The sequence below is a fragment of the Lampetra planeri genome, chromosome 51 (assembly GCF_965212315.1).
Source record: "Lampetra planeri chromosome 51, kcLamPlan1.2.h2, whole genome shotgun sequence".
In the NCBI taxonomy this organism is placed as follows: domain Eukaryota; kingdom Metazoa; phylum Chordata; class Hyperoartia; order Petromyzontiformes; family Petromyzontidae; genus Lampetra; species Lampetra planeri.
In genome coordinates this window covers 2,275,304-2,289,375 of record NC_136157.1, presented here as the reverse complement: position 1 = coordinate 2,289,375, position 14,072 = coordinate 2,275,304, and the positions used below count along the sequence as shown (strand labels likewise).

The window sequence follows — 14,072 nt, the reverse complement described above, 5'->3', positions numbered from 1 at the left end:
TGAGAGTTCAATTCCTGGTGGGTGGCTGACTCAACCCATCATCCTACTGGGGCCAATAAAATGAATGCGACTTTGTGGGAAAGTCACAATTGGTTGTCCTGTGAATAGACTTGCCCCCGTTATTGGAATGTGGCCTCTCTACAACCGGCTCGGAATTGTAAACAGGAGGTTAGCACTGCCTCAATGCTCATTTGAGCAGAACATCACTTTGACTGAAGCTTCTACATGAACGACATTTTACCCAGCTTACGACGTTGCTCTGCACTGCGTGCCTACGCACTGACCGTTCAGGAAGGAACGTTCAGAACCCCTCTAAACGATTGCCGATACCTTGTGGACCCTCGCTCCGCAGAAATCGCTCGGAATAATCGCACGAAGGCAATGCGTCATCTCCCTCCTCAGTTCCTTTGTTCTGAACACGTAGATGCTGACGTTGGCCATGGGGATGAAGAAGATAGTGAAGCCGGCGGCGTAGCGCATGTTCCTCGCTTGGGCGCTCTGCAGGTCCTTGACCACGCGCGACACGAGGATCGAGAGGAAGATCGCGACGAAGAAAACGGCGAGCATGAAGAAGTGGGTGAGGAAGGTGTTCGCCGCTTTCGCCTTGAAATCGCTCCGCCGCGTCCTCACGCACTCGGCGATGACCCTCGCGTACGTGTACGCGATCAGCAACAGCGGCACAACGAAGAGCACCACGACCATTGCCGTGCTGTAGACCGCCTGGAGCTGCGTGTCGCCCTGCGACAGCCGGACGAACCCCATGTAATCGCATATCACGCCCTGTATCTGCCTGTCGCCGTCTCTCAGCTTTAGCGCATTGACAAGAATGGTAAGGGGCACAAGCACAGCCCCCACGAAGCCCCAGATGGCAGCGATGGCCATCAGCGTCCGTTTGCCGGTGACGATGGCGTGGTAGCGAAGTGGGTGGCAGATGGCGATGTAGCGGTCGACGGACATCGAGGCGAGGGCGAAACACTCGATGCCGATGAACAGGTTGATGGAAAACATCTGCGCGATGCAAGAGGAGCGCGGGATGCGCGTGTCCCCCGTCAGGAAAATGTAGAGCTGCTGGGGCAAGCTGACCGTGCAGCCAATGATGTCGGCCGTCATGAGGTTGCACATGAAGGCGTACACGGGCTTGTGCAGCTGTGGGCGCACAACCACCGAGAGCAGCACCAGGAGGTTGGCGAGCAGCGAGGCGACGAAGACGGTCAGGCACAGAGTGAATGCGAGTACGCGAACGTTGTGGGGAGCTTCCAGTGTCCCCAGGATGACATATGAGTCGTTGCCTTCCATCGCGCGCAAGTCCTACAAATGGTATACGGTCATCCCCTAGGGCCTGCGTGGGAGTGACATTTACGGGCACAAAATGCAAGGTCTTGGTTAGTATGGAAGTTGTGTCTCAATTGAACATTCATGAATTCTTTAAAATTACGGCAAATAATACATTGAAATGAGATACAACCATGTTTGCTGTTGTGTTCAACCACCACACTGCAGGTCACCTCCCTTCTCTTCTCTTTCTTACCTCGCACAGCTCCTGATTTGTAATTCCCTCCTCCCCATCATTGTTTCTTACCCCCCCCTCCCCCCAAGTCATTAAAATAACCTTTGCTATTTTTTTTTGTCTTACGTAGCAAAAAAAAATCTAGAATTGGTTTTACCTCGCATTACACATTCATTCGTGCTTTATCTGTTGCTGGCCGCTTGGCATGTCGGGCTTTTGGGCTGCACTCCGCAACCCTAAACATGACGATCCGAGCATAAATCCGCCACTTCGCGGTGCCACTTTGAGTGGCGCGACGCCTCTGCCGTGACGGCGAGCGGTCGCACGCGAACGCAGCGGCAGTGTTACGCTCTGAATAAAGCGGACTCCTCTCTCTCTCTCTATGGTCAGCACTTTCCAAGAATAGCCTCTGCCTGTTGAAGCTCAAATTTAGATTGGGGTTTACTTAGTTTTTTTCTAGAAGAATAATTGTGAAAGCTTTCGCGAATTTTGTTTACAATGGATTTTTATTTAACCCATTCCAGGTTTTCAGATTCAAACGCTTTGTTGGTTTTCATTTTTAAAAAAAATATGCAAATGCTCCACCACCGTGCCTACGTGCGTGCCATTGCACTGAGCACTGTGCGACAATGCTGCATCGCGCCTGCATGCTGTCATTGTAAGTAAATGCGTATTGTTATATTTTTAGGAGTGTTCGTACCTGCGGGTTACGGAGTTTGTCAAATGGCTCTTCGCCGTGGTAGAAATAAAGGTGGCCGGTCCCCGCATGTGTTGGAATCTAACCTCGGCGCCAGGTGTCTTGACAGTGACGGGAGTTGCGGCGTGCCGATGGAGGGAAGATTTATATACACTGCAGAGCACCGTGTGGTGACGTCACCTGATGGGTGTGGCCAGCAATGTTTAATTATCACTTCTGGATCTCGCGGTTTTCATGGATGTAACGACTCCCCGTGCGGCTAAAAAAGATGCGTGTGTGTGTGTTTTTAAATATAAACTGCAATTTTAATTGGTTCACCGAGCGCTCGTTCCCCGGCGCGTTCCGACGTGGCCTGGGTGGACCCAGTTGCCGTGCTGGCAGTTAAGTCTGCAGTGGAAGGTCGCTCGCTCGGTGATTTCTGCAGGGATTTTTAAAAGAACGAACCATCTTTTATATATATGTAGGTAAACACGCAGACAATGTCTTCTGCCTACGTCTGTTCCCAATATGAAAACAAGCATAATATAGGTTTTTTGTGGGTTAGATCGCATGAATATAAATGTGTCATTAAACCCGCCACCACCCGACATAGCCAAATAGTAAGGTTTGTCATGTAAACAGAACATGCCAATTCGTTACTAGTACAGCACACCGGTGTGTTGGACAGCAAATCCATAACATTTATAACCTGAGTTTCATCAATTATTGCAACTAACTTCATAATCAACGATTTTTGGGTTTAGATCGCGTTATTTATAAATGTGTCGTAACCCTCCACGACCCGACACGGCCAATCAGTAAAAAAGTGTCATGTTGACAAAAGACAAATAGTTCACTGCTTTAGCCTACCGGTGTGTTGAAGCGTGAAACCACAACATTTACAATTTGAGTACGACGTTTCGCTGGTAATTGCATCCAGCATCATCGGGCAATTCGCAATTACCAGCGAAACGTCGTACTCAAATTGTAAATGTTGTGGTTTCACGCTTCAACACACCGGTGGGCGAAAGCAGTGAACTATTTCACTGCTTTCGCCCACCGAACAATATTGGTCGCGAAAGCCTACGTGTTAAACTGCAACTAACTTCATCAGGCGACAGACACATTTGTGCAGAAATCCTCCTGTTTCGTTCGTTAAATTGAGGGATAGATGTGATGACGTCACTTGTGAGCCCCTCTTGTGCGAAGGGGGGGGGATTAATGAATGCACATAAATGACATCATATGGTAATACACTTACATTATGCATGCTCATTGTTCTTGTACCTTCTATCGTTCGCTTGCAATAACATAGCAGTGCCTGTCATTGTCTGTGTTGGGGCCGCTGGTCCCCGAAGTCCCTCCCTGCTCCGTGCCTATGGCAGGGGCTCTGCCGTGCGCCGACCCCTCGCTGCTCTGCGAGCAGCTGCTGCCGTCGCTGGGCTCATCGCCCGACGGCTCCCCTCCCTGGTCAGTCCCTCCGCGAGCTCGTGTAAGAGGCATAGCCCGCCGTACGCCCTCGTTCACCTGCAGACGCTGCGTTGTCTCTCCACGGATCACTCGCTATTAAACGGGGGTCAGGGGTCGGAGTGCGAACGACGCTGCCCTCACACTGCGCGAGTCCCGGCGGCGACAGACGGAGCGGGGGCCTGCGGACGCACCGACCCCTTCCCCCACACTACGAGCGCACACACCTGCACACACGCGACACCCACTCGTGCGCCGTTCTATGCAGCGCTCACTCACGTGGCGAACCACTGTGTACACACGCGCACCCACACGTTCCCACTGCTCGACAAGATCACGCGAGACCACGCTTCGCTATTAATGATTTATTATTCGCTACCTGGTAACTAATGTTGAATCAGTGAGTCGACGAGGCTGGCCTATTCCACTAAACCTGTACCTATTCCTTATCTATCGGCTATTATCCTACTTCACCTTCTTACTCCCTGTTAGATGCCCACGGCGGTTCGTTGATCCCGTACTCGCAGCGTGCCTCGATGCGTCTCACGGACGTTCGGGTCGCTGGACTGGAGAGCGTCCTGTCGCCTAGCGCTGGAGAGAAGAGAGCCCGATTTCCCCTTTGCGCCCACTATTTATCCTCCCTACCTCAAAGGGATGCGGCTCTGAACAATGGGCTCGCGCCCCTCTGGCACGCGCACCGCGGTTCCGGGCGCCTGTGATATGCTAATCAGTGTGCGGCGTTGCGCGGCGTAAATTCTAATTAATCCCTTTCCCTCCCTAACAATGGTGCCTGCGCTCAAGCGTAATTATCCCAACCATCCGTGACTATGCGCAAGAGCCCCTGCGGTCCCGCTACTCATGCTGTCCCGTCCCTCCCCTGCTTGCCCCGTCGACACGTGGGTGGTGTGTGTGGGGGATGCGCTTCAACCGCGGTGGCCGAATGCCCCTCGCCGTGGCCATACCATCTTAAGGCAGGTCGCAGCGCCGCGGTGCAACGTAGCGTCGGGGGAGGCCGTCCAATTACCTGATCGCCGGAAACCGTGAGAGTTAATCCCGATAAGGGTTTCTCGGATAAAAACCGGTCGATCAGGTGACCTTCCCTTCCAGCTCTATGGGGGGGGGGGAAATGCGTGCGGGTGTGTTCATGTGAGGTGAGGTGAGGGGGACGAGGGGTTGGCTCCGTTGCTTGGTGGTGGCGAGGTCGGGGATGGGGCGCCTGCCGAACGGCTTCGTGGCGGCGGCATCACATAGCCCCCCGAGGTGCCAGTCCCCGTCCCGGGTTGACTGGAGCACCTCGCTTGGGCCGCGCCCACGAGAAAACTTTGCGGGGTCCGGGGAATCCGTCCGGACCTGGTGGCTGGTCTCGGGGCGGGTGGTTCCGTCCTCTGTGGCTCCTGCGGCGGCCTCCTCCTCCACTCCAGCGGCTCTCCCCGTCCTCCGGCACCTGTGGGCTGGGGCACAAACTCAGCAGCGGAAGGGTTTAGGGGCCGTCGTCCGCGCCGTCTCCGGGCTGGATCGGGGCGTCTCGGGGGCCCGGCGGGGCCCATGTAGTGTGCGAGGCCCCCCAACACGAGGGGTGCGGGTACTCCAGGATTTCGGGGCCTTCGGGTGACGGGGTTCTCTCTCGCCGGGGCCGCTTTCCACGGTTTTAAGCGGCGGACGTTGACCACCGTCTCTCGACCCCTCTCCCCGCCATAAATTAGTACCGTCCAGGGGGAGATCTGCCGCACCACGGTCCAGAATCCCCGCCAGTAGGTCGTCAGTTTCCCCACCTGCCCGGCCCCGACGCGAGGGGTGTGTAGCCACACCTTAGCGCCTGTCAGGAATAAGGGGGGTTCCATGCGGGGTCGGGTGCCCTGTTCCTGCCGCCGATGCGCGGCTTCCCCTTGCGGGTATGCTCGGCCTCGGGCTTCTCGCAGGGTCTCCAACAGGTGTTCCACGGGGCGGCTTCCCTCCTCCGGCTGGGGGGAAGGGACGCCGAATAGCAGATCTGCAGGTAAACGAGACTCACGGCCGAACATCATTAAAAACGGGGTTTGTCCCGTCGACATGTGTACGGTGGTGGCGTAGGCGAAAAGGGCGTAGGGGAGGTGTTCATCCCAATCCCGTTGATTTGCGGCCGCCATACGTTTGAGTTTCCCCGCTAGGGTCTGATTCATGCGTTCTACCATACCGTTCGCTTGGGGGTGGTACGCTGTGGTTCGGTCCTTCTGGATTCCGAATTCTCGGCACAGTGCCTGGAACAGCTCGGCCTCGAACTCGCTACCCTGGTCGGTGAGGACTCGTTCTGGGATCCCGTGCTTAAGTACGTAATGTTCCACAAATGCCCGGGCCACCACCAAGGCCGTTTTATCAGGGATGGCCACTGCCACGGGGTAGCGGGTGAAATACTCTACTGCGACTAGGATATACCGGTTGCCTCGATGGGATCGCGGGAATGGCCCCTGTAGGTCGATCCCGACCAGCTGATTTGTGCGGCTGACGCGGAACGGCCTTAGGGGTACCTGGTATCGTGCCGGTTTCGGCCCGTACTGCTGACAGGCGCGGCAGCCCTGTACCCAGGCCGCCACGTCTTGTGCCAATTTGGGCCAGAGATACTGGCGACGCAGGGTCTCTTGAGTGCGTCATTCCCCATCGTGGCCCCCGAGTGGGTGGTCATGCACCAGCCGTAGCAGCTGGGGTCGCACCTGGGCAGGAACACAGATGCACCCCGGCTGGCCGGCCTCGGTTAACTCCCGTACCACTCCGTTCTGCACACACAACCGGGCATACAAACCGCTCCAGGGTCCTGGTAGGGCGCTCTTTTCCTCCCGCAGTGCCGCCTCCACCGCCGCCAGATCGGGATCTCGCTGCTGGGTCTGTCTCAGCTGCTCGTCTTTCAGGCCCGGGAAGGCGCAGCCGACGTCCTCCTGGATCCGTCCGATCGGGTCCCGAGCCGCGGGTCCCGCGCTTGCCGGGCGGTCGACGGGATCCTCGGTGCCACCTGTGAGGGTCTCTGTGGCGCACACTGCACTCTCTCTCGCTGGGGGGGGGTCAGTGGCCGCGGCCTCTCGGGGGTCCGTTGCCTGCCGGCAGCGTCCCCCCGTGAAACACGGGCAGGCCTCCTCCGCCCTTGTCTCGGCGTACACCGTGGGCCGCCTCGACAAGGCGTCCGCGTTTGCATGCGTCCGGCCAGCCCGATACTCGATTTGCAGGTTGTACTCCTGCAACTGCGCCAACCACCGGGCCATCTGCCCCCGTGGCTCCTTGAATGTAAGAAGGAACTGCAGAGCATAATGGTCAGTGCGTACGCGACATTTCCTGCCGTACAAATATGGCCGGAACTGCTTACATGCGAAAATCACGGCGTACAACTCTTGGCGGGTCACGCAATAGTTCAGCTCGGCCCCACTCAAGGTCCGGCTGGCGTACGCGATGACTCGTTCCGTCCCATCCTGTACCTGTGACAACACCGCGCCCAGCCCGCTGCTGCAGGCGTCGGTGTCCAAAATAAAATCGGTGGTAAAATCGGGGAAAGCAAGGGTGGGGGCGTGGGTGAGGTGGTCTTTGAGAGTGGTGAAGGCCGTCTGGCAGGCCCCCGTCCACTGATAGGGGTGCTTAGGGGAGGTGAGTTGGGTGAGGGGGCGTGCAATCTCGCTGAATCCCTTTACAATTCGACGATAATAGGTGGCGAGCCCTAAAAATTATCGGATCTCCGTCAGATTCCTTGGCCGTGGCCACTCCACTACGGCGCGTACCTTCTCCGGATCGGTGTGCACGCCTGCCTCGCTGACGCGGTGCCCGAGGTACCCCACCTCGCGTTGTGCGATGTAACACTTACGTGGCTTGAGCTTGAGATGAGCCGCTCGCAGTCGCTGGAATACCTCCCGTAACCTGGACCAATGCTCAGACAAAGATCTATTGAACACTATCACATCGTCCAAGTAAATCAGGCACTGTTCCCATTGCAAGCCCCGCATCACCAACTCCATCAGCCGCTGGAACGTCGCGGGCGCATTGGTGAGTCCGAATGGGAGTACTCGAAACTCGAATAGCCCCATCGGGGTGGTGAATGCGGTTTTCGGCCGATCCTCCTCCGCCATCTCCACCTGCCAGTACCCGGACGCGAGATCGAGGGTGGAAAAATATCGCGCTCCGGCGAGGCTGTCGAAGGTGTCGTCGATGCGGGTATGGGGAAGGCATCGCCGAGCGTGACTGCATTCAGTTTACGGTAATCGACGCAGAACCGGGTTGACCCATCCTTTTTCGTTACTAGTACCACTGGGGCTGACCAGGGGCTCACCGAGGGCTGAATTATGTTATCGCGAAGCATGTCCCCAACTGCCTCTTTGATTTGGGCGCGTTCGGGTGCGCCCACTTGGTACGCAGGGAGTTTGATGGGTCGGGCTGCACCGGTGTCAATTTGGTGCTTAACAAGGTCGGTCCGACCCACGTCCGAGTCGTGTTCACTGAATACGTCGGCATACTCCCGCAGTAACACGCGCAGCCGATCGGCCTCTCCCTTAGGTAAATCCGCCCATGGTACATGTAACGCGTCGAGCAAGGGAATGACCTCGGCTCGGGGAGTCGGGCCGACTCGCCAGGCCAGGTCCTGGTCACACTCAGGACGACCGGGGTCCTCAGCCCAGAGTGCGAACACCGAGTCGTTAGAGTGGCGTGCGTGCAGGGGGTGTACGGTGGCTATCGGGGTGCGCCGTCGCAGTATCGCTGGGGTACTGTGGGGGTTAAACATCCGCATAAACAATCGGTCCCCATCTGCGTTTACCAACGTGGCGGATCCAACGACCCCATACCGTTTTGCCAACTCCGGGTGAGCATTACCTCTCCTGATGGTCGGAGCGCGGGGTCGGTAGGGGATGTTACCACCGGCACCAGCATCTCGGTGAGCGGCCCGATGGTGACTGCCGTCGCCAGGATAGCGGCCACAGGTGCGAAGCGGGGGCGCGTTGGTTCTCGTCCCAGGAACGGTATCCGCTCGCCGTTGCTCTCCATGGTGGCGCATCGCTGGCGGGGTTGCACGTTGAGTCCCAGCTGTTCTAAGAGGTCGGTACCTGCGATACACTCGTGACACAACGCACTCGACACGTAGAACTCCTGGGTGCACACCTGGCTGCCTATGCGGACCTCTAAGGTGGCTCTCCCCAGCAGCCCCATTCCGGCTCCGCTCGCCGTGTGCAGCGCGCGGTCCGGTGCCTGCAGGCGACGCACGTCGACCCCGATCGCGCTGCAGTGCGCTGCGCTCACGAGCGAGGCCACCGCCCCCGTGTCCAGCAGAATTCGGGTACGCACCCCATTTACCTCCCCTTCCACCAGCGACGTGGCCCCCGTGATCCCCGCCACCAGCTCCCGTAGCCAGTCGCCAGGAGTCACCGTTTCCGTGGGCGTTGTTGCTGGAACCTGTGTGGAGATCACTCGCTCGCCATTATTCTCATCATCGTCTATTTGTATCGGGACCGCGTCGATTGCACCCCTAGTTGGTCCGCTCTCTAGGGGGCGTTGGAGTTTAACCCCCGCGTCTGCCTAGCTCGGGTGATTTCAGGACAGTCCCTCACTAGATGCCCTCGGCGATTGCACATATAACATGCCCGAGGAGGGGGGGCGGCTCCGTAGTGGGCCCCCTGCCCACTCCCTCCCCACCCATTACGCCGCTGTCCACCCTCCGCCTCTAGTCGGGCTACCCTTCCCGATAACCCTCCCACCGTGGCGCGTAGGTCCCCCATTTCGGATCGGATGGTTTCAATGGAGGATTGCAGTTTGGTCATATTTTTATTCGTTTCCTCGCGTACCTGGGTTACCCTCTCCCCTACCTGGGTTACCTTACCGTCCATTCGGTCTACTCGGCCAGCAATATCTCCCATGCCGGTCTGTAACCCAGCTACCCAACCCGGGGTTGTCTCGCGGGGTATCTGGGCCTCTCTTGCCCGTCTCCCTATGGGGCTGGCGGGCTCATCCTCATCCTCATCAGGGATCAGGCTCGCCACGGTGTACTCCTGTCCCGACCCTCGGAGCTGCGCGCGTTCGCTGGAGAGCTCCTCACACTCCAGCGCTTGCTCGACTAGGGTATCGAAAGGGAGGCCTGCGCTACTCTTTTTGGGCTGCCACCACGCGGTGCGAGCTAGGTACCTGAGTAGCTTGTCTGCAGCTAGCGCGTCAATGACCTCCTTCGAGAACTCTGGACGGGCGATCCGGGTTAGTGATCGCACGTCCTCAGCGTAGTCTCAGAAGTCCTCGCCAGTTTGGCGTCGGCGCGCCTCTAAGGCCGTCTTCGCCCGTATCACGTTGCGCGTGCCGAAACGCAGGTCTAATCTATGCATTAGTTCTTCTAGTTGGGTTTGCGCGCTTTCGGGTAGTGCCTCTACAAAGTCGGCTGCCCGCCCATCTAAGTTTAACTTAAGATGTCGCAACGCCTGCGCGTCCGACCAGCCATTAAGCTCTTTAGCCCCTATGATATTACGGGAAAACGCTTTCCATGTAGGGGTCCCCTGGCCGGTGAACACATGGCTTACTTTTGCGTGGAGTAGCGTGCCACCTTCCCGTGAATATGTGAGGGTTCGTACGACTTCTGACACCATGTTGTTGGGGCCGCTGGTCCCCGAAGTCCCTCCCTGCTCCGTGTCTATGGCAGGGGCTCTGCCGTGCGCCGACCCCTCGCTGCTCTGCGAGCAGCTGCTGCCATCGCTGGGCTCATCGCCCGACGGCTCCCCTCCCTGGTCCGTCCCTCCGCGCGCTCGTGTGAGAGGCATAGCCCGCCGCACGCCCTCGTTCACCTGCAGACGCTGCGTTGTCTCTCCACGGATCACGCGCTATTAAACGGGGGTCAGGGGTCGGAGGGCGAACGACGCTGCCTTCACACTGCGCGAGTCCCGGCGGCGACAGACGGAGCGGGGGCCTGCGGACGCACCGACCCCTTCCCCCACACTACGAGCGCACACACCTGCACACACGCGACACCCACTCGTGCGCTGCTCTACGCAGCGCTCACTCATGTGGCGAACCACTGTGTACACACGCGCACCCACACGTTCCCACTGCTCGACAAGATCACGCGAGACCACGCTTCGCTATTAATGATTTATTATTCGCTACCTGGTAACTAATGTTGAATCAGTGAGTCGACGAGGCTGGCCTATTCCACTAAACCTGTACCTATTCCTTATCTATCGGCTATTATCCTACTTCACCTTCTTACTCCCTGTTAGATGCCCACGGCGGTTCGTTGATCCCGTACTCGCAGCATGCCTCGATGCGTCTCACGGACGTTCGGGTCGCTGGACTAGAGAGCGTCCTGTCGCCTGGCGCTGGAGAGAAGAGAGCCCGATTTCCCCTTGCGCCCACTATTTATCCTCCCTACCTCAAAGGGATGCGGCTCTGAACAATGGGCTCGCGCCCCTCTGGCACGCGCACCGCGGTTCCGGGCGCCTGTGATATGCTAATCAGTGTGCGGCGTTGCGCGGCGTAAATTCTAATTAATCCCTTTCCATCCCTAACAATGGTGCCTGCGCGCTCAAGCGTAATTATCCCAACCATCCGTGACTATGCGCAAGAGCCCCTGCGGTCCCGCTACTCATGCTGTCCCGTCCCTCCCCTGCTTGCCCCGTCGACACGTGGGTGGTGTGTGTGGGGGATGCGCTTCAACCGCGGTGGCCGAATGCCCCTCGCCGTGGCCATACCATCTTAAGGCAGGTCGCAGCGCCGCGGTGCAACGTAGCGTCGGGGGAGGCCGTCCAATTCCCTGATCGCCGGAAACCGTGAGAGTTAATCCCGATAAGGGTTTCTCGGATAAAAACCGGTCGATCAGGTGACCTTCCCTTCCAGTTCTATGGGGGGGGGGGGGGGAAATGCGTGCGGGTGTGTTCATGTGAGGTGAGGTGAGGGGGACGAGGGGTTGGCTCCGTTGCTTGGTGGTGGCGAGGTCGGGGATGGGGCGCCTGCCGAACGGCTTCGTGGCGGCGGCATCACATCTGCGTACACGTAATCCCCATTGATGTACAGTAGAACCTCTGGTCACGACCATAATTCATTCCATAACTTTGGTCGCAACCCGATTTGGTCGTGACTCGAACCTAATTTCCCCATTGGATTGTATGTAAATACGATTAATCCGTTTCAGACTCCTACGAACTGTATATAAATATTGTTTTTTTTAAAGATTTTTAAGCACAAAAATAGTTAATTATGCCATAGAATTCACAGTGTAATAGTAAACTAAATGTTAAAACATTGAATAACACTGAGAAAACCTTGAACAACAGAGAAAACTAACATTGCCGCGTCAAGGTTTAGAATCGTTCAACAAGATGATTGTTTCGTCTGCTACATCAGTCGGTCGATTCTGAGAGAGAAAGAATATTCGTATGAGCAATTCATGTTTCTATTGAAAGTAAGTTAACAGTAATATTTGGGTACAGTATTGTTTTTGGAAGCATTCACCGTAATATCGTATGAACGTTTACTTCACCACATCATCGTATGAATGATGCGAGAAGAGATTAACGGGTTTTTGCGTTAGCGATTTGCGTACTCAGCGCTGTCGCTCTCTAAATTACGGCTTGAATGAGGGGGGAGGGGTATGACTACACTCACAAAATTAATATCTTACTAAGCGAGACTGACTGAGCAAGCGGCCACATGTGGGTCGCTGTTGTTTGTAACAAACAACAGGAAATTTGGCGCTTACAAAAAATGGCGCGGAAGGGGAAATCGGCTGCGTCCGTGTTTGATCGCCACCCGAGTCTGTGTTCGTGACCAGATTCCAAAAAAATGTAATTTTTTTGGTCGGAACCCGATTTGGTCGTGGTCAGAAGCGTTCATGACCAGAGGTTCTACTCTATCATGACTTGTATAAGCATTGTTCTGCCTGACGGCAGGTGTGGGGGTGTGTGTACACAGGAATTTTCTGTTTTGATGTTGAGTTTGGTCACGTGACCAGGAAGTTACGATTTAAGATTCTCCCAGCCACGCGGCAGGGTATCAGCCATTACACAGAGTACAAAATGGTGGCACAAATAGGGTCTCAGTGAAGACAGGTGCATCTGTTCATTGTGGGACTTTAAGAAGCATTGTCTGTAAGTTCGTTGATGTTCTTATAATACTGGGAATGCTGTTATAATGTTACAATGGACGTTATAATGCTGTAAATGATTTTATAATACTGTTAAATTGTTATTACAAATATGAGGCCTAGTTAACATCGAAGCCTGCCACTTTCCTTGTTGTGAATGTTACTTGTAATTGAATTAGTCGAGTCAGACTTGTATCCATGTAACCATATTGCGATCTTGAGAGCAAGGATGACGAAATGTCACATCCACAGTTCAGTGTTATGTGTAGTGCTGTACATTTGGGGGGCAGTGTGATGATTACACGATGTGCCTTCATTTAAACACAGGAGCTTATTCTCTTGTATAGCTATTCAGTACTAATGTATAGGTGCCTGGTCCATCCAGGATCTATTGTTGAGTTTCATGTTATCTAAGACAATGTTATGATGCTGTAGTGTTCATTCATTGTATTGATATTTCGGATGTTCACCCTGGCTCTGAAGGTTTATTGAATGCGAGGTTATCTACTCGGGTAGTGGTGCAACGCAGCGCACAGCGAGGCCGAGACAGGCATGCATTCAAACAAAGTATTATTTTATGATTTGCTTCCAAACAGCACTACACATGTAGCTATCCAAACTGTTAAATAATTTGTATTTCTCTCAATTTCGATAGATTCTCTAATTAGTCTTGGCCAGTAGTAAGTATTTTCACAGAACGTCAACATCATCAAAATCAATTGAGTGTCCTTATTGGCACGCGTGTTCTGCCACTGCCGACAGTTGTATTTTGGAGTATTTAATATTTATTTGGTGTTCTTTAAGTCTCTTTTACTCATAATATATATAAAAAATATTATAAATGATATGGGTCGCGAAAGTCTATATGTTAAACACAGGTATATATTTACACATCCCATCAGTCACGCATTCACTAATACACAAAGACAAAGACCCACCCCCCCCCATAGCCCTAATAGACTTTTGGGGCAAGTGCTGTTAGCGAGCACCTAAATAACAATTTTTATTTCAACAGGTGAGGCCCACTGAGCTATACAGCTCTTTTGCAGAAGCGACCTGGCCACGAATGATAGCTCAACGAAGTGGCTTTTCATAGTGTGGAAATGTAACTTGCTGACCCACCCATACTGAACAACTGTGAAAAGGAGCTTCATATCTCAGATTCCTCCTGCAGTCTAAATAAATTACTCCAAACCTATTAAGACATACGCAGAGACATACAAACTATCACATATATAAACATCCCCCCTATAGACTTAAAGACTCATGGGACATGCGCTGTTATCAAGCACCTATGAAGGCCAACACAGCACAAGAGGGGTGGGTGACCAGCACCACTCCTGATCGCCTTTGTCTCTCCG

General features: G+C 54.9%; 1 protein-coding gene across 1 annotated transcript; it reads right to left on the bottom strand.

Annotated features, from left to right (window-relative positions):
* Positions 1–312: 312 nt before the first annotated feature.
* LOC144734527 (olfactory receptor 2AT4-like) lies at positions 313–1,299 on the bottom strand. Its single transcript, XM_078616765.1, has one exon. It carries the CDS (start codon positions 1,294–1,296, stop codon positions 313–315), a length of 984 nt encoding a protein of 327 aa, XP_078472891.1. The 5' UTR covers positions 1,297–1,299.
* Between the last annotated feature and the right edge of the window lie 12,773 nt (positions 1,300–14,072).